The sequence below is a fragment of the Petaurus breviceps genome, unplaced genomic scaffold, assembly GCF_028583685.1.
Source record: "Petaurus breviceps papuanus isolate PSGF00001 unplaced genomic scaffold, PetGlider_PUasm1.0 523, whole genome shotgun sequence".
NCBI classification, from domain to species: Eukaryota; Metazoa; Chordata; class Mammalia; order Diprotodontia; family Petauridae; genus Petaurus; species Petaurus breviceps.
The window spans coordinates 211,368-235,268 of record NW_027186356.1 but is presented as its reverse complement, the minus strand read 5'-3'; the positions used below and the strand labels follow the sequence as shown (position 1 = coordinate 235,268).

The 23,901-nt window shown below is 50.9% G+C and overlaps 2 protein-coding genes across 9 annotated transcripts in view; one reads left to right on the top strand and one right to left on the bottom strand.

Moving 5' to 3' along the window:
* Positions 1-79: 79 nt before the first annotated feature.
* Positions 80-18,464, bottom strand: ADAMTSL5 (ADAMTS like 5). Of its 8 annotated transcripts, none has more exons than XM_069101981.1 (13): positions 18,274-18,338; positions 11,956-12,025; positions 10,604-10,704; positions 10,184-10,244; positions 9,802-9,862; positions 8,873-8,981; positions 8,368-8,495; positions 8,016-8,139; positions 7,169-7,255; positions 6,687-6,850; positions 4,939-5,155; positions 4,766-4,837; positions 80-4,145 (listed from the first exon to the last, which is right to left on the bottom strand). In XM_069101981.1, exons 3-13 carry the CDS (start codon positions 10,686-10,688, stop codon positions 3,829-3,831), a joined length of 1,425 nt encoding a protein of 474 aa, XP_068958082.1. In that variant the 5' UTR covers positions 10,689-10,704; positions 11,956-12,025; positions 18,274-18,338; the 3' UTR covers positions 80-3,828. The 8 variants fall into 8 exon arrangements, with proteins under 8 accessions (XP_068958082.1, XP_068958083.1, XP_068958081.1 ...); XM_069101982.1 differs by having other exon boundaries at positions 10,604-10,707; positions 18,274-18,324; XM_069101980.1 differs by lacking the exon at positions 9,802-9,862 and having other exon boundaries at positions 18,274-18,464.
* Positions 18,465-23,545: 5,081 nt separating this feature from the next.
* The window catches only part of PLK5 (polo like kinase 5 (inactive)), a 10,519-nt gene continuing 10,163 nt past the window's right edge, over positions 23,546-23,901 (top strand). The window contains exon 1 of the mRNA XM_069101956.1: positions 23,546-23,653. Coding sequence (XP_068958057.1) covers positions 23,546-23,653 — 108 coding nt within the window. The remainder of the gene's footprint in view (positions 23,654-23,901) is intronic.

Here is a 23,901-nt window from a genome sequence, read left to right as displayed (position 1 = left end):
CACAGGACTCTTGATGTGTCCTGCCCATTCCAGCTGCCCATGTATTAAAAAAAAAAAAATAGTCCTACACAGGCCAAACTTGCTTGACATCAAGATTTTTTTGGTGTATTTGTTGTTGGGAGACAGAAATGGGGATGAGGGGAGTGTTAATGGTTAGAGGGATCTCACCTGTCTTTGGCAGGGTAGGGGTGTGAGTAAGCCAGTCCAAGATCCATATTCCAAAGGGCCTCCCAGTTCTGACAATTCTGTATTTTAAAATTCTTGGTTCAACCCAGCCAGTAAGGATCGTCACCCAAGGCAGATGAAGCCTGGGTGGGAAAAGGATTGTTCTGCTACATTCAGCCACTAGAGGGTGCCATGGCCCCATCCAACCCTCTGCCTACAAGTGACTTCTCAGTCCTGCCTTCTGCCCCTGCTATGGACCAGAAGCATGATAGATACCTCAACTTTTGTTGGGTTTTTGTTTTGGGGTTGTTTTTTTCTTTTTTTTTTTTGAGGCAATCAGGGTTAAATGACTTGCCCAGGGTCACAGTAGCTGAGGTTGGATTTGAACTCAGGTCCTCCTGACTGCTGGTACACTTCATTTTTGCAGGTGGGGTAAATACTTTTGTCACACATCTGAGAAATGACAGAGCTAGCATTGGAGGGGGCAGGGAGAAGATGAGGACATTTCGGAGGCCACTGAAAGTATTGGGGCAGACAAGAGCTATAATATGCTATAATCGAAAAATGTTCTTGGTGCTAGGGCCTAGTCCCAGCTTCTAGACTGGCTGAGGCAAGTTGTGTCTGAAGAATGGGCCTTTCCTCCAGGGAGTGAGTCCCTTAGAGCAGGGAACAGCACATGGCCCCAGAATCAGGGTGTGGGTATGGGGTACACATTCTGCCTTTGGCTTCTGGGCTGGCCCTCAGAAGGGGGCGCATGCTCCAGTACCAGCCCTGGAGCAGGGGGCGACAGCTGCCTGCCTGGTGAGGCAGCTCCTGGCCCTGGCCTGGGGCCCCACCTCATCCTCTCCCCAGAGACCATCTGGAAAGAGCGTGGCAATTTGTTCCATGCTAAGGGAGGGGAGCTTGGGTAATCCAAACACTAATAATCCCCTACATCAGAACTTTTCTTAAGTGGTTAATACAACGTGGGCCAAGGGAGTCCTCCACCCTTACTCTCCAGAGTTATCTAAACCTCCCCCATGCAGGGAAATCTTTGCCAGATCATCCTTTCCCCTGTCAACAAGGGTATTCCAGTGTCTCTATCTAGCAACAGAATGGGCTCCTCCCCAGAGAGAGCTGCATGAGAGGCATGGTGGAGAAGAGGGTAGGAGGAAAGGGACAGGCTGGAAAGCTAGAGGGAAGCAATGTATTGTGGGAAAACCAGTACAGGCTATGGGCCAGGGTCAGAAGGAGAACAGAAGATCTAGGCCTTTCCAAGAAGGGCACCCACCCAAGGTTAAGATTCAGTGTGCGTGAGGCCCGGAGAGCTGAAGTCAGTTCAGACTTGGCTGTAGACACTAGCTGTGTGACCCTGGCAAAGTCACAAACCTTGGCCTTGGTTTCCTTAACTGTAAAATAGGGGTAATAACAGCACCTACCTCCCAGGGGCAGATCCCAATGAAGATCAAATGAGCACTTGCTATACAAATGCTGCTTCCCCTTTGCAAGGCTATGTTCACATGTATTGGGGTTCATTCATTCCAAGCCACGCCTAACCATCCCCTCTACAACCAAGAGTCTCCCAGCTTTTGTTTGTATAAGTCCAGTGATGGCAAGCTCTCTATTCACCATTCCACTTAAGCAACACTTTTGGTTTTGAGCCAATCCATGTTAAGTGACTTGCCCAGGGTCACACTGCTAGTAAGTGTCTGAGGCCAGATTTGAACTCAAGTCCTCCCAACTCCAGGACCAGTGCTTGATCCATTGCATCACCTAGCTGCCCTCGGATACTAATAATTGTTAGAGAAATGTTCCATAGAGAACTTCCTCCACCCAAGCACCTATGCTGCCCATATTTTCATTTAATAGATTACATGCCAGAGTTGCCTGAGTCTCAGGCTATATGACATCACACAGTCAGTGTCAAAGGTAGAATCTGAACCAGGTTGTCCAGTCCTCTCATCTATTCTAACTTCTGCCCACTGGGCCCAGCAGAACAAGACTAGCCCCTTTTCGAGGGGTGGCCCAAATCAAATATCCACTGCTATGTGACCCCCTCCCCAAACGCTGGTGTCCAGGGAGACGCTCACAGCCCAGCCAAGGACGATGGGTGCCAACGACAGTGCTTGTGCCCTCACAAGGGTGAATCATTCCCTCTCAGCGAGGTATGAGACAATGACGAGTCTGAGGGTGAGGGAAGAGAATCCAAGGTTTCCCAGAGAAGTTGGCAGTCAAGTTGGGTTTTAAAGGATTGGCAGGATTTCAACAGGTCTTAAGACTTAGGCGCTCTATGACTTCACATGGATCATCGCTTGCCTTCTCAGTGGGTGGGGGAGGAGCTGGGGACTCAAAGGGAAGATTAAAAACCCCACCAATTTATGGGCTGTCCACCCCACTGACATTTGTATTGCCAAGGCATGCGTTCTCTCTATCTCCTACATTAATTATCAGCCCTAATTTGAGTGTGTCTCCTAAAGTTACCCCTCTACTCCCCTTCAAATCATCCTGGCTCAACTTCTCATCTCACCCTATCCAAGAGCTACCAAGGCAGTCTTCCTTGACTCCAGTCTTGTGATGTCACTGCTCAAAAGGCCCCCCATTCAGGGTCTTCCACAGCTCGGCTCCGACCTGCTTTTCCAGTTGTCAGACTGTTCCAGCCAATCTGGATGGTTCCCCATTCTGTTCTCATCTTGCCCTCTCCCACCCCTGCCACAATTCACCCTGTCCTCCTTTCCTCCTCAGGTTCATCTGTTAAAATATTAAAGGCTGGGACAGCTAAGTGGTGCAGTGAAGAAAGTACTGCCCCTGGAGTCAGGAAGACCTGAGTTCAAATCTGGCCTCAGACTCGTGACACACTTACTAGCTGTGTGACTTTGGGCAAGTCACTTAACCCCAATTGCCCTGCCCTCCCCCCTCCAAAAAGCCAAAAAAAAAAAAAAATTAAAGGCTTAGCCCAGATGGTGTCTCCTCCCAGAATCCTTCCCTAATTCCCCAGGTCAAGATGACCTCTCCCTCAAATTACTTCTGGCACTTTGACTGGTTTACTCTCTTCTTCACCATGATCTCATTCTCTCTCATCAAAATGATATAAATGTCTTTACCCCTATTAGATTGTAGGCTCCTAAGGAGCAGGGTCTGTGTATGCATCCCTGGCCCCACCAGAGGCCCTTCCTTGTACATAGTAGGTGCTTAAAGAGTGTTTCTTGAATCAATGATTGAAAATTGAGTGTTGCTTGCATTTGGATGTCTTGTGCCTGTGATTTGGCCTGCATCATATGCTGTATCCAAATTGTATCACTGCATTGTGCCATATGTATGTGTGTGTGTGTGTGTGTCTGTGTGTGTGTGTATAAGCCCCCATCTGGTACCCTATAGGCTGGAATGTTGGAGAAAAATTCAGGGTCCAAAGGGAAGCCATAGACAAAGCAGAGGTCAGTCCTGGTCCTCATAGTTCCTTCTTCCTCCTGAAGGTGGGGCAAGCACAGGTACCAGGGCAGAATGGGGAAACCAGTCTGGCTCCCCTATGCCCATGACCCAGAAGAATCCCCCTGGAGCACTACCATCCTGGACAGCATTACTGGAATGGATCTGCCCTTTCTGGGGCCTCTCAATAGGCCCAGCCTGGTCCTCCAGGGCTGTCCACTGGGCTAGGCGTGGCCCTCTCCAGAGGTTAAGCAGGTAGTCTCAGCCTGCTGGTGGGGCCTGGGGACACTGCTTGGCCACCTCTTGGATGCGGGTGTCTTCTCTGGGAGTCCAGGGTCGAGCATAGCCAGCATAGGGAAGCAGCAGCCGGTCCAGGGTCCCCTCATAGTTGATGTGTCGCTGGGCAGCCACCAGGTACTCTGCCCGAGGGACCAGCAGGGGGCAGGGACAGGCTCCAGGGGCCCAGAGGAACTCCCTTCTCTCTAGTGGGGTCCAATTCTTGTAAGAGTGTTGCACCTGAATATCATACCGGGTCTCTTCACCCATATGGAGCCTTGCCAGGACTCGAGCCCGGAATACTGTGGGTATCAGCAATTATAGACTCAGCAATTTGGAAAGCAGTTTATCCAACCCCCTTGTTTGTAGAGAGACTCAGAGGGCTCAGGATAACCCAGCAAGTCAGCAGCAGAGACAAGGATGGAAAGAACCCAGGGCAGGGCTCCTTTCACTTATTTAGAGTATTTTTAGGACCCAAGCTCTTGCTTGGACGGAAGGAGAACCTGACACCTGGAGGGGTGAGTGTGATTTGTCCAGGTTCACACAGGGAGCCAGTTGTGTTAACTAGAGTTAAAACTCAGTTCTTACTCCTAGTCCGAGGTTGACCCGTGGGAGGGAAAGGAGTGGAAGAGGAGACAGTTTGGTGCAAGAAGAGAGTGCTACATTTTGGATCAGAGCATCTGGGTTCAAACCTCAGCTCTGGCTACTACTTGTGTGGCCTAGAACAAGTTAACCTTGTTTTCTTCCTCGGGATAATAAAAGGGGTTGAACTAGCCGATGTCTAAGGTTCCTTTCAGCTGTAAAGTCTATGGAATCTATACATCCAGGGGGGCCCAAACCTGAAGGTGAGAGGAGATGGTTGTTGGGGTGGGAAGAGGAAGTCAGGGACCAAGAGAGCTCATGGAGGGAAGGGAGATCTTACCAAAGTCACTCCGGCAGTAATGAAGCAGACGCTGGCTCCGTCCCTTGGCACCTGGACAGGGTTTGCAGGTCTCTATGGATGGCAATGAAGTAGTTGGGGGTGGTGAGTCCTGATCCCAGCTTGTGGGGAGGGAGGGCCTTCCCTACTCTCAATCAGAGGAAAGGGAGACTCACCTGTTTCAATGAGCTGCCCCCTAGGTGGGGAGAATCCTGGAGAGGAGGGGGCTGGCCGAGTCCAGGCTGGGGCAGCCTCCTGAGGCCCTGGCCCCACCTCCACCTCCCGCGTCTGTGGCTGCCTTAGAGGACTCCTGTGGCTCTGCAGGGCATAATAGGCATCCCTTGGCAGCCAGAACTCGAACTCAATGCCTGGGTTGGGCTCTTGGAAGAGAACCTAGGAGAGCAGAGAGGCTCAGATTCCTATTTATACCTTGTCCTGAGCACCAGCCTCTCCACCCTGGGGGCAGTTTCTGGGCTCCCCAAATCATCACTTCCCCACCTTTGACCAAACCATCCTTCCTAATGCCTAAAAGGCAGACATTCATTCTGTAATCAAAAGCAGTACAATCAACCAACAATCATGATACAAAGAGAGCACAATCCCGTCTCAAGGATCCCTTCTTCAAGTTGATTCAAGGTCAGTGCCATGGAGAGAACCGGGGGCCCAGGAGTCAGAGCTGAATCCTGGGTTCAAGTCCTAACTCTTCCATTCATTCACTGTGTGATCTTGGACTTTCTGGGATCCCATTTCCCCCATTTGTCCAATGAAGGGGTGGGGCTAGATGGATTGTAAATTCCATTCTAATTCTGAGAAGCAGATACAAGGCCTGGGCTCAGATCCAGAGTCCAACATTTGCTGGCTGCACAAACCCAAAGAATTCTCTCAGCCTTGGTCCTCTCATCAGTCAACTAACTATAAGACCCCCAGCCCTGCCTTCCTTTCAGAGTGGTTCTGGCTGTGAGACCCCAAAATTAGCAAATATCAATAGAATTTTAAGATTTGAAAAGAAAGTAGAAGTATCCCCATTTTACAGATGAGGAAATTGAAACACAGAGTTAACCCATGGTCCAGGGTTCCCTATGCTCCAGGCTCCCAAACAATACCATGAAGCATCTCCCTAAATGATCATATTCTCTTTTGCCCCCACCAAGATGTTGCTATCTTTGAATATATTTGAACAGGCTTCTACCATGAGACTGTATGCTCCTTAAGAAAAGTGGCTGTCTTCTGTCTTTTTTGTAGCCTCAGCTCAAAACAGTGACTAGCATATAATAAGTGTTTAATAAATATTAGTTTTATATTATATATGCCTGCCTAGGTTTCTGGCAAAGGTAGGTAACTGAACCCCTAGCTTCCACACAAGCATTCAAGGTAACAAATGGTTTCAAGTTCAGGACAATATTTATTTATCTCAAAGAAAATGCAACAAGCATGGGAAGGGAGGAGTAGAATTTTTTTTCTGCTTTTCAGAGGGGGGAGGGTAGGGCAATTGGGATTAAGTGACTTGCCCAAGGTCACATGGCTAGTTTTGTGTTAACTGTCTGAGGCGGGATTTGAACTCAGGTCCTCCTGACTCCAGGGCTGATGCTCTATCCACTGTGCCACCTAGCCGCCCCAGGAGTAGAATTATTATTATTCCCATTTTGCAGATGGGAATTTTACAGATGAGGGAACTAAAACACAGAGGGCTTAAGTAATTTTCCAAAGACCACACAGGTAGTAAGTGGAGGAGGCAGGGTTTAAACACAGGCCTCCTGATTCCAAACCTAAGACTGTTTCTTTGATTACTCATGGCCTCCTACAATAATTCAGCTGACGCACGATACTAGTATCTTTCATTAGATCCTGTGGTAATATCCCTCCCACACCCCACAAATAACTTTCCAGGATTGGTCTCTGCCCCTCACCCTGGATTCGCAATCACCTGCAAGTGGAGGTCTTCGCCTGTGGGCCCAGGTGCCCACAGACTCTCATCACGGTCATTGGCTCGACTATAGTGGACCTGAGTCCCAGACACCTGGAAGGTCCCTGGCCAATCAATGGCCCAGTCTCCATTGAAGACATAGCGCCCATCACTGCCCATTAGTGCTGGGTGGTAGGGGAGGGAAAAGAATTCAAGGAGTTTTCTCAAAACCACGCCAGAACTTTTTATTGGGCTCAGATCCCCATGCCTCAGTTTCCCACATCCAGTAGGGGTGCTGGAGATCGTTCAGGACAGAGGGAGGGAGTGGTATTAGTTTAGCCAGAGACTCTGGACGGGGTCTGCTTCCTGGGAGTCTCTGTCCATTCTAGATAGCCCCACCCTAGCCAAGGAGGTAATACCCCAAGACTTTCTTTTTACCCTCCACCCCAGCAGGGCCAGGAAGCCCCAGGCTCCAGGAATTGGGAGGCACTCCTGGCTCTCACCCAGATAATTGCGGCTCCGGTCAGTGACTCTGATGTGACGGGCACCAATGGGAATTAGGGTCACATTCCAGTAGCCATACGATTGACCTAGTAGGAAATGGGCAGGGGGGGGGGGTGAGAAGGCAAGTGAGCTTCAAAGTTTTGACCTTGCTGCCTTCCCTCCCTCAAGAGTCATGAGCACACTTGTACTGGTCCCAGTCATGTGGGTCTATACACAAATGGATGCATGGGCCATGCAAACCTGTGTGTACTTTGGGGAGCATGAATGTGGGCAAAGTGCAGCAGAAGGAGCTTTGCCCTGGGCATCAAGTCACGACTGTCACTAAGTCCCTCTCTGAGCTCTCTTTTCCCCCAGCTGGGCTTTCTGTCAAATGGTGGAGTTGAATTTGGAGGTCCCTCTCAGCTCTGACATCCCATTTCTAAAGCCCCTTCCAGCTCCAACATATCCTCCCCACCCCTACTCTGACATTCCATGTTCCAAAGTCCCTCTAATTTGGAGTCCTTCACTCTGAAATGTTCTGTTCTATGTCTGAAGGTCTCTCCTAGTTCTGACACTATGTTCTAAGGCTACCTCTGTGGGCCTCAAGTAAAGGGGCTAGACTAGATAAGTCCCTTCTAATCCTAAATCTCTCATCCTTCCGGCTCAGACACTCTATGCCTACAGGTCTTTTTCCAGCTCTGACATTCTATGTTCCAGAAGCTGGAACAGAGGGACAAGCAGGACAGGTGAAGGTCTGGGAACGATGGGCCATGTAAAACCTAGGGCAGGAAGGACCAAGTAAGGGAAAGAAGAGGGGCCATAGGGGAGACCAGAAAGGAAAGATTCAGCCTTGCAGGGGGCAGTCACCTGAGGGTGGGGCGGCCTCACTGAAGATGCGCTGGATGAAGAGACAAGAGCTGTTCCTGCCACCACATTGCCCACAGTTGTCTTCGTGGGTCCCGGAGCCCAGAACCCCATCACAGCCTGCAGTCTAGGAGACATAGATAGTGAGAGAAACCTGACTCAGGAATACCACTGCCCTTTGTGCCTCCGTGGGGCTAGGGATTTCCGAGATACCCTCCCTCATGCCCATCCCAGGACACAGCTCGGGCTGTCCGCAGCTTTCTAGCTCCCCTCCCCCTGCAGGGTATGGTACTGAGGGCCAAAGGGCTCCTGGGCATTTGGGGCAGAGACCAGGTTGAGCTGGGGAGACTCTCACAAGGCATCGGCCATTGATACAAAGCCCCTCAGAGTCTGGGCTGCAGGGTGTCCCATCCAGCACTCGTCCAAAGGTATAGTAGAAAGTGTGGCCCTCTGCCAAGCAGTTCAGGTCACACAGGTTGGGAGCTGGCAGAGAAAAGGATGAAAGGTAGGGAGGAAGCCCCTAACTGCACCCTCCCAAATGCCCTTCATAGGAAGTTCTCTGTAATTAGTCTGTTCCATCATTCCATGTTTCCTTACTAATAAGGCTGAGGTTACTCCCTTAAGCAAAAGTATGAATCAGCTTCACAAATTCCCTTTCCAGTTCTTATGGGGGACATATCCCCAAGTCCCCTCAGACTGAAGTCTCCCTGAGGGCAGGGGCTCCCCAAGGGCAGGACCCAGTTTCTCCTTCTGTCTCCAGTCCAAAGTTCTGGCTGATTATTCAGTTACCCACTCTCATGCCTAAGCTGCCTGGACACTGAGGCGGTACCAGTGTCCTCACCTTGGGCACAGCCACTCACCTCCATAGAAGGGTACCCACTGGTAGTTGGCCTGGTCACCCAGAACAGGCCTGTTGTTGTAGAGGGCACACTGCAGCTCCCTGAAGGGCATGGCACCAGAGGGGCATTCCTGTCAAGCAAAGCAGGGAGGGAAGGCTCTATCACAGGGGAAAAAAGGGCAGTGCTCTTGGCCTGGAAGATCAGAGGCTGCTGGGGAGAAGGGGGAAGGGCTGGAACTGTGGGATTAGGGTTTTCAGAGAGGAACTGGGGAAAGGGAAGTTGAGGGGATCAGGGATGTCTAGTGGGCAGGAATTTTACCAATTACACTTGAGGGACTCGAGGGAGTATCTGTCAAGCGAAGGAGGAAAAAGAGGGATTGTAGGCAGCACTGAGAGAAATCTTGAGAAAATCGTATCCTTTAAAGAATTGGAAATTGACAGGATGCCCATCAGTTGGGGAATGGCTGAGAAAGTTATGGGCAGTGAATGTGATAAAATACTATGGTGATGTAAGAAAGACAGAAAGGTAGGTTTTGCATGACTTCACATGTATAATTGATATCATATTGCTTGCCCTCTCAATAGGTGACGGAGGGGCTGGAGAGAAGGCAAGAATCGGGAACACAACATTTTTTAAAATGAATGTTAAAAGCTTATGTGAGATTGCTTGCCCTCTTGGGGAAGGGAGAGGAGAAAAAAATTTGGAACTCCAAGATCTTATAAAAGTGAATGTTGAAAATTATCTTTACATGTAATTGGGAAAAATAAAATGCTATTAAGTAGGGAGTGGGAAAATGAATGTTAAAGTATAATTATTTTTTAAAAATAGGAAAAAATGATGAAGGGGATAGTTTCAGAAAATGGTATGCTGGGACAGAGGATGTGAGATGTTTGGAAAACACTCAGAGCTATAATTGGGTAAGAGGAACATTAGGATAGAATCTTGCTTACAGAGAGTAGATGGAGTGCCTGGTGTCCCTGGAGTCTGGGGGTGGGGGTGGGGCATATAGGGCTGCAGAGGGTAAAGGGAGAGAATCAAATTCAGAATCACAGACTAGCAGAGCCTTTACAAAACCCAGAATGTCAGAGCTGGGAGAGATTGTCAAACAGCCTCACATTTTATAGGAGAATCAAGGGCAGAAAATGATATGTCCTGCCTGCCCGAAGTCACAAAGCAGACAAGAAGCAGAGCTATGACCCAACCCTGGGTTTTCTGACCCCCTCCCCCCCAGTGGGGGCAGTGATTAGCTGGAAGAGGGCATAAGATGTCATCTTGGAATTGGGAGTATCTGAGGCTTTTGGAGAGAGGGGACGCTGGCCTTTGGGGACTCACAGGGAGCCTGCATAGGCGATACTGGTGAGAGTCTCCCCCACAGGCATGTTCCCGGGAAATCCTGCAGGCAGATTGGGGGGGGGGTGGGAGGTCAAAGGCTGTCACGAAAGAAGCAGCAGTGCCTGGCTTATAATACCCTCCCCCCACTTCCTGCATACACCGCTCCCAGCCTAGCCCCACATTCCGACAGGATTAAAGGGCTGTGCGCCTGGGATGGGGTGTGGGGGTGCTCAGTGCCCAGGCCTGCCCTGACCCCCCTTCCCATCAACCCACACCTTCTCATCCTAAACCCTGGGGAGAGTGAAGTGGGAGGGGAGGGCACCCACCCCCCTGGAGGAGACGCTCCCCCAGATCCCCTAAGCTCCCCTCCTCTCCCAGGCCTCCTCGGCTCTCCCTTCCCCATCATCCAGAGGGTCTCACCGCACACATCTCCGGCTGCGCACTGACGCCCCCTGCCCACAAGTGCTGGAGCAGCCACTCCAGGCCCCCCAGGACGTCCATTCATTGGACCCAGACCTTCCCTACTTGGAGGAAGATGGCTGTTAGATGGGCCCAGGAGTCCTGGCTCCCAGCCTAGAGACATCCCCAGGGGGGTGGAGCCTGGAAAGTCTGTAGGAAGGCCCCCAGAGGCCCTGTCCCCCTACGGGGGGACCCCACCCTCTGTCAACACAGTCCAGTCCCAACTGCTTCCTCTGTCCCATGGGGCAGCAGGCAGTGAATCCAGGGAACTTCCTCCAGGCTGCTGGGTGCCATTTGGCCCTGGCCTGTTCAACCACCTTCAGCCCCAGCCCCCATGGACGCTGGCTCAACCCTAAAGAGGAAAGGAAGGGGTGTAATTTCCAAAGGGGAGGGACAAGGAGGGGGAATGAATGAGGGAGGGGCCCTAGAGGCTGGTGGGATGTGAAAAGGTGGGGTCCAGAGGAATGGATATTGGTAGGTGAGGTGGGGGGGTTACCTCAGGGTCTGGCAAAATTGAGGCTGTGGCTGTGAGGGGGGAGGGTTGCAAAGAAGAGAGATGATCCCCACCTCCCACACACACTCCTTGGAAGACCCTAAAAATGCTGATTCTAGCAAGGGCCCCTGACCACCCCTGACCACCCCCGACTTGCTTCCGCTGGGCCATTGCCTGGGCCAAATTCCATGCAGGGTAGAGGCTGAAGATGTGGGGGCTGAGTTTCTAAGGACTGGAAAGAGCCCATAAACACAGAGTAAGGCCAGCTTGTAACCTCTGCCTGGAATCCCCCTACATTAACAAGGCACACATATACAGAGTGAATTCCTCCCCCAAATGCAGCTGACCTTCTGCACAAAGCCCTCCTACCCCCAGCTCTGGGGCCTGGACCAGACTTGGGTCTATGGATGGGGAATCCCTCAGTCTCACACACACACACATACACACACACACACACACACACATACACACACACACACACACACACACACACACACACACACATCCCACTCCCTGTGATATGAGGCTGCTATTCTTCCCTCAAACAGCTCCACAAGATCACTACCCCGGAGTTCCATCCATCCCAGTGAGTGACAGAGAAGAAAGGGCCAGGGCCCGTGTGGCTTCAGGTCAGGGAAAGCGCCTCTGAGACCTCGAGCCCTGAAGAAGCCCTAGGATGGGACCTCTGCTGTCCCTTTCCCCCAAGGGGTTGGGGGGTGGGCAACAGTTCCGGGAAGGGTGAAGACCAGGCCAGAAGAAGGCAGCTATGACCAGGGAGGTGGCTGGGGCTTCTGGGACAACTCAGGAGTGTTCCCTTTACCTGGGTCCTCCCCTCTAGACCACAGCACAGGTATATCCAGATCAGGAGCAGGACTGGTTGAGGCCTGGGCCTAAGGGCAGCAAAGGGCAAAGTTTAGGGGCCCAGGGGGCCAGGAAAAGCTTCCCAGCTTAATAATAATAGTATTCATGTATGGCTTTAGAACTGGCCAAGTACTTTACATACATTATCTCATCAGACCCTCACAATAGCCCTAACAGGTAGATGCCCAGTTTAAATTAATATAATTTAAATTTAATTATCCCAACCTAACTAATACGAAACTGAGGCTAAAAGACTAAACTGAGGTTAAATGATTTGCCCTGGGTCATAAAGTTAGAAAGTATCTGGGGAAGGGCTTCCTGAGTCCAACACTTGACCCTACTCCCCGGTCTTTTCCCATCTCCCAACCTGCTTTTTTTTGGCGGTGGTTTCATTTCAGTCATGTCCTATTCTGTGACTCCATTTGGGGTTGATTTGCCATTTCCTTCTCCAGCTCATTTTACAGATGAGGAAACTAAAGCCATTACAGTTAAGAGACTTGCCCAGGGTCACACAGCTATTAAGTCTTTATTAAGCCTCTATTAAGGTCAGATTTGAACTCAGAAAGATGAGTCTTCCTGATTCCAGGCCTGGAGCTCTCTACCCACTGCATGACCTGGCTGCCCCCTAAACTGCTCCTCACTCTCTATATGGCCTTGGAGGAATCACATTCCCCCTCCCAATTCTCAGTTTCCAGGGGGTTTCCCCATCACTGGAGGTCAGCCATGAGAGTCTGGATGAGAGTACTGTTCAATTTTATGTTGGACTAATTGCCCTCTGAAGCCCCTTTCAGCTCTGACCTTCTGTGATTCTGAACTAAATGTCCTTTCAAGGACATCCTTGCCATGTCCAGCTAGCTCTGAGTGCCTCCTAACTACTTCCAGGATCTGTCTTTCCTTGGCTGGGTACATGCCCTCTGCCAGCATGAGCCAAAACCCCTTTTTAAGACAGCAGATGATTTTTGAGAATTGCCATGTCAGGAAAATTCATCAGAAGGTCATGATGTTGATGAACTACTCTGAGCTTGTCAGAGACTCTATTCCTGGCCTAGACGCCACATATTTCTTGGAATTACTTGATAAATATTGAATTTTTTCTTTTGTGACTAAGGTCCCTCCCAGTAGACAGTAGATGTCTTATCAGGGGCGCCTCCAGAACCCTGGACCTGGAGGCCTTTTATTAAGGGGATTTGTTCCGTGAAGTCTGGATTCAGTCAAAGGTCCCCACCTCATCCTATGTTCTAAGGTGCCTTTCAACTGTTCAACTATCAAGCATTTACTAAGGGCCTACCATGGCCCAGGTACATGGCACTCAAAATGAGACAGTCCTTACCCTCAAGAAGCTTACATTCTATTTGAGGAGAAAACAAATATCACACACACACACACACACACACACACATATATATATATATATAAATACCCATATATCAGCAAAATAAATATGAGGCAATTTGGGGTTGAAAGCACCACTGGGGGATGGGGTCAGGAAGGGCTTCCTTCTGGTAGTCATGCATGAGACAAAATTTTGAAGGAAATAAGGGATTCTAAGAGGCAGAGGTGGGGAAGGTCAGCATTCCAGGGATGGTGAACAGCCAGTGAAAAAGCAGAGGTGGGAGATGTACTGTGAAATGAGAGGAATCACAAAGAAGGCTTCTCTGGCTGATCAGCCAAAGTAAAACTATAGAACAAGACTGGAATGGTGGGTTGGAGCCAAGGAGGATGAGGCTTTAAAAACTGAACAGAGGAATTCAAAAGAAAATGGGGAGGGGGGTGGCTAGGTGGGGAGTCAGGAGGACCTGAGTTCAAATTTGGCCTCAGACACTTGACACATTTACTAGCCGTGTGACTTAGGGCAAGTCACTTAACCCTCCAAAAAAAAAAAAGAAAATGAGGAGCCACTAGCATTTATTGAGTGGAGGAGTGACTTGGTCAGACCTATACTTTTAGAAAGTCACTTTACCAACTGGACTAGGAGAGAGGTTGAAGTGGGAAGAGACAAGGCTGGGGGATCAATCAGGAGCCTACAGGACATAGTGTCTTTTTTGTTTGGTTTGTTTTTGTTTTTTTGCTTTTTGGAGGGAGGAAGACAGGGTTATTGGGGTTAAGTGACTTGCCCAAGGTCACAAGGCTAGTAAGTGTTAAGTGTCTGAGGCCAAATTTGAACTCAGGTCCTCCTGATTCCAGGGCCAGTGCTCTCTCTATTCACTGAGCCACCTAGCTGCCCCCAGAGGCATAGTGTTTTGAGGACCACTTTCCACTCTGAGTCAGGAGCACAGATTTAGGGATGAAGGAAATCATCTAATTCAATTTGAATTTTTCAAGATTAAATGGCAGCAACAGCTAGGTAGAGCACCAGCCTTGGAGTCAAGAGGACCTGAGTTCAAATCCAGACCCAGACATTTACTAGCAGTGTGACCCTGGGCAAGTCACCAAAAAAAAAATTTTAAATGGCAGGGCAGGAACCAAAGTCTATTGACTCTAAATCCAGCATTCTTCTCACTACAAAACACTGACTTGTGGGTTCAAGTCTTGCCTGTCAATGCCCTGCACAACCCTCTAAATTTGTTTTTCAGTCATGTCTGATTCTGTGACCCCATTTGGAGTTTTCTTGGCAGAGATACTAGAGTGGCTTATCATTTCCTTCTCCAGCTCATTTTACGAATGAGGAAACTGGGGTAAAGAGAGTTAAATGACTTGCCCAGGGTCACACAGCTGGTTTTTGAGGTCAAATTTGAATTCATGTCTTCCTGGCCACTGTACCACCTAGATGCCCCTAGTCAGGAGACCTAGCTCCAAATCCTGGCTCCAGTATTTACCAGTTGAAAAACCATGAGTGAGGCACTCTATCTCTCCTGGACTCAGTTTCTCCATCTGCAAAATGAAGGGTGGGGAATTGGGGTGGTCTTGATGGTCTCTAAAGTCCCAGCTACAAATCCTATGAACCCAGGCTGGAAGGGAAAGATCATTATGAACCTGGGTATTGGTTAATTTCCACAAATATTTATTAAGCACCTACAATGGGGCAGGCATCATGTATGAATTAGGCAAGTGGGGTGGCTAGATGGCACAGTGAGTAGAGCACCAGCCCTAGAGTCAGGAGGACCTGAGTTCAAATCTGACCTCAGACACTTGACACACTTACTAGCCATGTGACCTTGGGCAAGTCACTTAACCCAATTGCCCTACCCTCCATCCTCCAAAAAGCAAAACAAACAAACAAACAAAACCCATGAACTTAAAAAAAAATAATTAGACAAGCAAGACCCTCCATCTCCTGGCATTGTCTCTGGCTGTCCCCTATGCCTGCAATGCCCTCCCTCCTCTTCTCTGAGCACTGACCTCCCCGGCTTCCTTTAAGGCCCAGCTGAGTCTCACTTTCTTCAGGGAGCCTTCCCCACCCCCTCTTCATTCCGGTGTCTTCCCTCTGCTAATTATTTCCTATTTATCCTGTATAGAGCTTGCTTTGTATAAATTTGTTTGCATGTGGTCTCCCTTACTAGACTATAAGCTCCCTGGGGGCAGGGGCTGTCTTTTGTTTCTTTTTGTATCTCCTGTATTTGGCATAGAGCAGGTACTTAATATTTATTGACTGATTGATACAAAAACAAAGGTGCAAGTCCCTTCCCCTCCCCCCCACCTCCATCTCCAGGATGCTAGAGTTGAAATCAGGAACACCTGGGTTTGAATTCGACCTCATATATTTACTAGCAGAGTAAATCACTTATTCTCTCTGAGTCCGTTTCCTCATCTGTGAAATGGGTACAATAATAGCACTTCACAGAGCTCCTACTATAATGGCTGTTATAAGGATCTAAATGAGATAATGTATGTAAAACACTTTGAAAACCTTAAAGTAATATATTAATGCAAACTATTTTTATCATTCTAAGGAATACCCGATGTAAGGAGATCAGTATATGCAGGGATCTTGAGAAAGAAGAGAGGCTGGGATTCAGGGCAGGATACACATGGACTTGGGCCTTTGGGGAGCCCCAAATTAGCCCCCTACATGCATACACACACATGATGCACTTGTAGTTCAGTTGTTCTTTGGCCCGAGTATCAAATATTTATGAGCATTGATGTAAAAATCTGTGACTTCTGACTATATAAACTCAGGAAGGTCTCCTACCCTGTGTGAGTTTCTGTTTTCTCATCTGTCAAACAGCCCCCCCTGGGGGAAGGGGGCAGCACCTTGTCCTCATTGGCCACACCCTCATCCTGACTCTGACCCCCCATCCACATCCCCCAACCCCTCCTGGCTCCCATGTACCAATGTCCCTTAACTCCTTATCTCTGAGCACAGGCCTGGCCACTGATCTGATGTTGACAGGAAAATAAGCAGCTGCCTAAATCTCTTGGTGGGGAGAATGTTTGAATGGTAGGGAAACTGGGTGGAAAAGGCAGGATTGGGGTGGATGTCCCAGATGGGGAGTTCAGTGGTCAGTGCCTGCCCAACTTTGGCAGCACCAACTGGTCACTGGGCTCTTTTAGGCAACTTGGGACCCGGTCTGGGGGTACATCCATGATCCCCCAAGGAATTATGTCCAGACCCAGGAAGCACCCACACTGCCTAAGCCAAACAGCACCCCCACATGACCAGAAAAAATCCCAGCTGTCCAGGGCACCAAAGGATCATAGAAACATAGAATGTCAGAACTGAAAAAAACCTTAAGAGTCTAGTCCTGTCACATGACAGATGAGAAATCTGAGTCCCAGAGATGGAAAGAGACTTGTCCAAAGTCACTCAGCCAGCAAGGGGCACTAGGGCCTGTCCTCTCCACTGAGAGATCCACAGACAACAGGGTGGACCACACTGGAGGTCCCCAGGCACATCCCTTCTCTCCTCATTTTCTATTGACTCAGTCTCTACTCTCAGGGACTGGAATTGTTGATTGTGAGAAGGATCTCAAAGAAACGAGGCAGTGCCCTGCAATGGAAAGAATTCTGGTTTTGTCCTCTGGAGACCTGGCCTCCCTGTGCACTAAGTTACTGGCTCTCTCCAGGCCTCCATTGCTTCTTCTATGATAGAAAGGGCTTTGGTTAGATGACCTTTTAATAAGGTCATTTCCAGCTCAAACATCCTTGGATTCTCTGAAGTTACACCAAGAAGGTAGTTTGGTTTTGAGAGCATCATTTTGGAAAATAACCCACCAAGCCTTGATCCAGACCAAGGTGGGGGTAGGGTAGGGAAAGCCAAGGGAGGAATAAGCTCGGGCTGGTGATGAGGCTTTGAACACCCACAGAGAATCCCCAGGGGAGGGGAGGCAAGACTGGGAGAAGAAGTGGGGGAAGGGGCAGAGAGATTATCCATCTACTCCTGGCTGACTGCCTGACTTTCCATGAGAAGACATTGGCCTGGGAAATCCTAGGTTCTTCTCACTTATCATGCCTCTGGGCCCAAGTTCCTATTCCTCAGAACCTCCTGGTTCTAGATAAGTAAGTGAAGAGAACCCATCATCCCAGTTCCCCCAAAAGGAAGGGAATCTAGTTGCTTAAAAAAGTGCTTTTGAGAACCATGTAAGGAAAACACTGGTAATATCTATCGCCTGGGGGGCAGGGAGTTTACCCTGGAATGGGGGGTGTCCAAAATCTGGGGAGAGTGGATGTGCTGGGGGAGGTTTTGATAGTTTAGGAAGGAAGGGCTCAGAGGGAAGGAGAGAAAAGGTGGATGATGGGAAATGAGGGGGATGGAGGTGGGGGCTTAGGCTTGGTTCCTGGTCCAGCTGAAGAAATAAGTCAGAGGGAATGCTACCCTAACTATGCCTAATCTCCCCCTCTTTCTGCTTCGCAACAAAGTTTTAGGGACTTGGTTATAAAGGAGAGTTAATTGTTAAGAGAACCTGGGTCTAGTCCCGAATCTGCCACTAGGCAGATGTGTGACTTTGACTAAGTCCCTTTTTCCTCTCTCTGGGCCTCAATTTTCCCATGTTTTAAGATGAGGAGGTTGGGCTAAATGACCCTTTCAGCTCTGACACTTTTGTGCTCTAAAGTCCTTTCCAGCTCAGCCGCTCCATGTTCTACCTTCTGAAGTCCTTCCCCGATCCCTCCTCCTCCAGCTGTAAAGTTCCCTGAGATTCCCATTTCTTCATGGAGAGGATGGGGACCCAGCCTGTTCCTCAAAGCTTCTTTGGAAGGGGTTTGGGAGGGTGGGGAGGTTCGAGGTTCAGCACACTGTTGGGGGGGATTCAGCACACTGTTCGAAGGGAAAGGGGAATGGTCCCTAACCCCATCGCTCCCTGGGTCGGGGGAACCCTTGAAGGGTCCAGGGACTTACCAGAGCTTCCCGGCTGGGTGTTCAACCCGAGCCTCTTGGGTCCCCGCGGAAGGCGGCATCTGGCGGGGGGAGGGCGCGGTCGCGCGTGGGGCTGGGCGGGCCACCTCTCCCTAACCTGGGCCGAGTGTCTGAGCAGCTCTCCTGGCCGGGACTGGCGGGCTGTGGGGTGCTGCCCGAGCAGCGGCCCCTCCCACCCCGAGCCGGCGGGAGGGGGGAGGCGGGGGCGCCTTCAGGGCCCCGCGTCCTCTTAGGCCCCCACCCCTTCCACCCCACCCAGGTCCCATTAACCCCTCCAAGCTCATCCTGAGACTGTGGGGCTCTTGGGTCTGCTAAGTGGAGCTGCCAGGCACCTCGGGAGTTAAACATATGGGGATCGAGGAAGTGGGGAGGTTTAGGACTGTGCCCCTGGGCTCCGCGGCAGGGGATTGCTCTGGCAGGTGCAGATCTGTGGACACTGGGGTCTCCCCCAGTAGGGGAACAGCTTCAGCCTGGGGACCACCCCCTCCCCCAGCGGCTCGGCAGGGGCGGGGAGGGGCGGGGCTGGATTGCCCTTCGGAGTTCGCTCCCTGGGCTCCCGGAACCCAAGAGCTGGAGGGGGGGGTGGCGGGGTGGGAAGGGGGACAACAGAGGGACATGGAGTGGCACAGGGGCAAGGTGAGGGCTCATTCTCCCCGGCTGCCTCGCCTCCCAGGGGCCGGAGCCATAGTAGGAGCCCAAGGCGACCTGGAGCCCCAGTCTGCCGGGGCGAGCAGTGACCTTGGGTATCCCCACTGTCCCGGGAAGGCAGGGAGGGGGCGGGGCGAGGGAGGGAGACATCATAGTCCCTCCTCTCTCCTTCTCTCCTCCCCCTCCCCTCTCCCAATCTCATTCTCCTACCCCCGACTGACATCTCCATCCTCTCCTCTTCACCGCCCCCCACCCCGCCCCGGGCGTTGCTATTTCTGCTACTCCGGCTCAGGCCCGGGAAATGTGAGCGCGGGGTGCGGTGCTCCCAGGGGGGAGGAGAGAAGGAGAAAGGGAAGGGTGAGGCCAAGCTCGCCCCCGCTCCCCTCCTGGAGCCTTGAAGACTCAGGGTCCGAAAGAAGGTCCCTGGAGATCCTCGGGTGGTCCCGCCTCGTCGTTTTACAGATCGGGAAACTGAGGTCCAGAGCAAGAAGCCCAGCTTGCCTTGAGTCGGAGCCAGATTGGCGCTATAGAGAGGTCCCCCTTCCCACTCGTCCTCCCTCGGGACAATTCAGCTCATCCCCAGGAGTGACCCGGACTCCTGTGTCCACAGAACTGAGCCCCTGACCCCAGACAGCTACTTCCTAGACCTCCCCCGCTCCGACCTCGGACACCTGGGTCCTCAGTCTGAATACAGGCACCGGGTAGGCCTAAGCAAGGAGGATCCCTCAACACTCCGACCCAGGGGTGTCCCTGCGGGACGGGGGAGCTCAGGATGCCATTTCCAGCTGCAGCAGACAAAGGGGTTAACTGAGGGGGGTGGAAGACTGCAGAGAGGAGGGAACAATACACAGCGACCACTGCAGGGCATGGCCTGGGTCCCTGAACTAACGGGGGTGCTGCGGGGGGAGGGTCAGAGGAGGGAGAGAAGCAGCCACAAGAGCGCCGGGGACCCGAGCTGGAGCCACGCTAGGACGCCACTGCGCCCTGCCCTCCCCCGGGGCTGCGTAAACAAGGAGATCGGATGTCTCGGGCGCGTTCCTGGGAGCTGCTGTCATTGCGGAGGGGAGGGGGGAGGTAGTAGAAAGAGACCTGGGAGATTGGGGAGCCCTCCCCTGACCCTAGATCACCGGTACCATCTCTTAAGCTTCCCTCTCCTACTCGTGGGTCCACACCTCCAGACCCTTGTCTCTGTCCCTGAGCTCTCTTGGACCCCTCCGTTGTTTGCAGATGGTCCTTTTCCTTTTCCCAAACCCCCTTCCTGAGCCCCGGTTTTCATCCTCCCACTTCTGGGCTCCCATCCCTGCCTTCTTAGGGAGGGGGATTCAGCAGGGAAGGATGAGAATACAAGGACAGTCGAGAAGCAAGGGAAATAAAGGGACTTTGGAGGAATTCAAAGGAGAAAAGGTGAGGGGCTGAATAGGAAATTGAGCAGGAGCCCCTAGAAATAGGGACTGAAGAGAGTCCTTGGGAGGGAGAGCAAGGCATGGTGTTCTCTGATCTCACAGTCCTGATGTGAAAACAAGCCCTGGCCTGGGAATCCAGACACCTGGGTTCCAGTGCTGACTTTGCCAATGGAATTACAGAATGCTAGAACTGGGCAGAACCTTATTATAATATTGATGATTGAAGGTGGAAGGTGGAAAGAGCCCTTCTGACTCAGGGACTTTAGAATAATAACAATTTACAAGTCACCTGCTTTTCTCATTTGGTCTTCTAAACAATCCTGTGAGGTAGGTCTTATTGTCCCCATTTTACAGATGAGGACACTGAGGCTCAGGGAAGTTGTGATTTGCCCATTGTCACAATAGTTGTGTCAGATCCCAGTCTTTCTGACTCTAACTCTATTCATGACATTACAAAATTACATCACTCTGCAAAAGAGATACAAGGGACCTTATCTAGTCCAATTTCCTCATTTTATAGATGGAGACACAGCTTAGAGATATAAAAGGTCTTGTCCAGGGTCACAGAGCAAATAAATGGCAGAAAATGAAGACACAGACCTCTAGATCCCCCAGTTACTGCCCCAGCAGATTGGGGATTGCTGGTGAGGACAATGGGCATAAAAGGGTAAAAATACTTTGGCTTCCCTGCAGAGCTGTGCTTCTCAGACAATGCCCTTGGCTCTACTCCCAGCTCCTTTGGCCTCTCTTCCCTTCCCCCCGCCCCCCAGACCCTGTGTTTCTTATCTGCTTTTTTCCACAAAAATCAATCCTCTTTATCAAACTATTTTGAGAAGCCCTGTCAGTGGTCCCCTAATATTGTAGTCCTAAGAGCCATTAGGGGGCACTGCTTACCTACTGAGATCACCCTGGGAGCTAGGCACTTATATAAAACTGGAAACTGGTCTTTTCTTTCAGTCTTAGAACCACTTCAGAGCTAGAAGAGACCAGCACTCAACCCCTGGTTGCATTATCGGCTTTTACATAATTTCTCTGAAAATTTTGAATCTATCATTCACTTGCTTTGTCAAGCCCCATGGGTAAAGTGAGTGCACTAGACTAGGTGACATCAAAGGCCTCCTCTAGTCCTAAAAATCAGGAGAATGGGCTAAGAACAAGGCCTGTGGTGAACAGCTCATGGAGCTGGGCAGGGTCAGAGTGTCAATCAACGAACACATGTGAAGTATCTGCTATGAACCAGACACTGTTCCATACAAAGATAAAAAGCAATCACTGTCCTCAAGGACCTACAGAGGAGACAACACTTACAGGTTGTTGCTTTAAAAAAAAAATTGGGGGGAGGCAATTGGGGTTAAGTGACTTGCCCAGGGTCACACAGCTAGTAAATTTGAGAGGTTTGGATTTGAACTCGGGTCCTCTTGACTCTAGGGCCAGTGCCACCTAGTGGCCCAACACACACAGCTTTTCCAAACTTCTGCCCCAAATGAGAAAAAAGCCCTTTTCAGGATCAGGGTTATCCCACATGGAAAGGATAGCTGGGGTCCCCTACCCCGATGGCATCTGGTACAATGTCCTCTTTTTATAGTTGAGGTAACTGAGTCTCAGGAAGGAGGCCACACAGGCTATACTCAAAGCCCAAATGTAAACCCAGATCCTCTGAGACCTAGAATCCTAAAGAAGATCCAAGTTCAAATCCTGAGTGGAACACTTACAAACTGTATTACCCTAGGAATGTCACTTAACCTTTCTGTGCCTCAGTTTCCTCACCTGCTAAACGAGGGGATTAGAATCAATGACCCCAGAGTCCAGACCCCAGCTCTCTTTTCAAGGGCACCAAGTTGCCTGTTCAGCTAAGTCAGCGTGGGTCTTTCCAATCCCATCTCCTCCAGAAATCTAGGGAGCTTTCTTTTCTACAGGGCTCTAGGATTTATTTTCCTGACAAATAGCCCTATGACATTCACAGGCCGAGGGTTATTAGCCCCATTTGACAGATGAGGAAGCTGAAGGAAGACAGAAATGACTTGCCCTCCTTCCAGGAGGGACCGGAGGAAGCCTTTCTGAGCAGTCTCTCTCTCCTCTGTGCTCCTTCGTCCCTTACCGGCTGCCTCCCTCATCTGGCCCTTCTTGCAACCTAGCTTTGATTCACTGAATGCATATAAGTATGGGGGGAGGGGACCCTGCCTATTACAGGGTGTCACTTGGAGACTGAATGAGCAGCCACTCCCAATATCATGCCTTGCTAGGAAAGGATGGATTCCCTCCAGCTACCTAGTAGAGGATCTGAAGGCTCAGGGCTCACCATCCCCCCACCCTAGGGAAGGGGGGTGATAAGACAACAAAGCCCCGGGGGAAAAGATAGAGCAGAGGACTCCCTCCAGCCCAAGCATTCTTGATCTTGACCAAGCAACTATACCCATTTCTTGGATGAGGAAACTGAGGCCCACAGTTGGTGGGGAGGGGTACTTGTAAGCGCCTATACATACAGAGAACACATATGCTAACACATAGTAATATATGCCCAACGCAACCCTGTTATACTCAGGGCGCACCCTCATCTGAAGAGTCGCACAACACATGCATACATGCACAAACATAAATAATCACATCTACACAGAACTCAAGCTATCCACACGCACATATATGGCTTTGTTCATACGCATACACAGGACGCATACACACAATATCCCCACTCCCCAATACGCGGCTATCCAGACCAAAACCTGTCGTATATCCAGACGGTACCGAGAGCGACACGTTCACATATTCACTGCACACACATTCACACGTCCCGGACATACGCTAACGCTCACAACTGCGCGCGCACACACAGATTTACCTACAGAATCTCAGACACACACAGACTCCCACACACAATCTCCAACCATCAGCCAGTGTGCGTGCCTGGCTCGCCTCCCTCCTTTCCCCTCCCACGCCGCCCCCCCCAGGGCTCTCACCCTCCTCCGATTCCCCCTCCCGCTCGTCTTCTCCACAGCCAATCACCGAGGGAGGGAGGCCCGGAGGCCTGGCCCCGGGGGGTATATGAACCTTCCCGGGGACTCCCCCAGGCATAGTCAGAGACTGGGAGGGAGAGGGAGAAGTAGCTGGAGAGGGAGAGAAGGAAGGAGGAAGGGAGAGGGAGGGAAGGTGGGTGGGAGAGCCCAGCTGGGCCTGGGTAGGGGCTAGGGGTGTGTTGGAGGGTGGGGATGGAGCTGAGAGTCCCCAGGAGGCGGGGGGCCCAGGAGCCTGTAGCCACCTTCCTCCGGGACCCGAGCACAGGGCGCATCTACAGGCGGGGGCGACTGCTGGGCACGGTAAGGGCTGAGGGCAGAGAGAGTCCTGGGGGCCTGGGGACACTGCACTCCTAGGTCCCTGGGGGTCAGAGAGAGAAGGATGGGGATGAAGAGGCATAAATGGGGGCAAAGCAGCGAGGGAGAGGGAGTCCTGGCAGGGGAGAGAGGGGAGGGGAGGGGAGGGAAGCCAGTACTCAGAGGGGCTAGCCTTGGATGATTTCTTAAGTCTTTTCCAGCTCTCAATTCTCATATATTGGCTGGCCCACTTT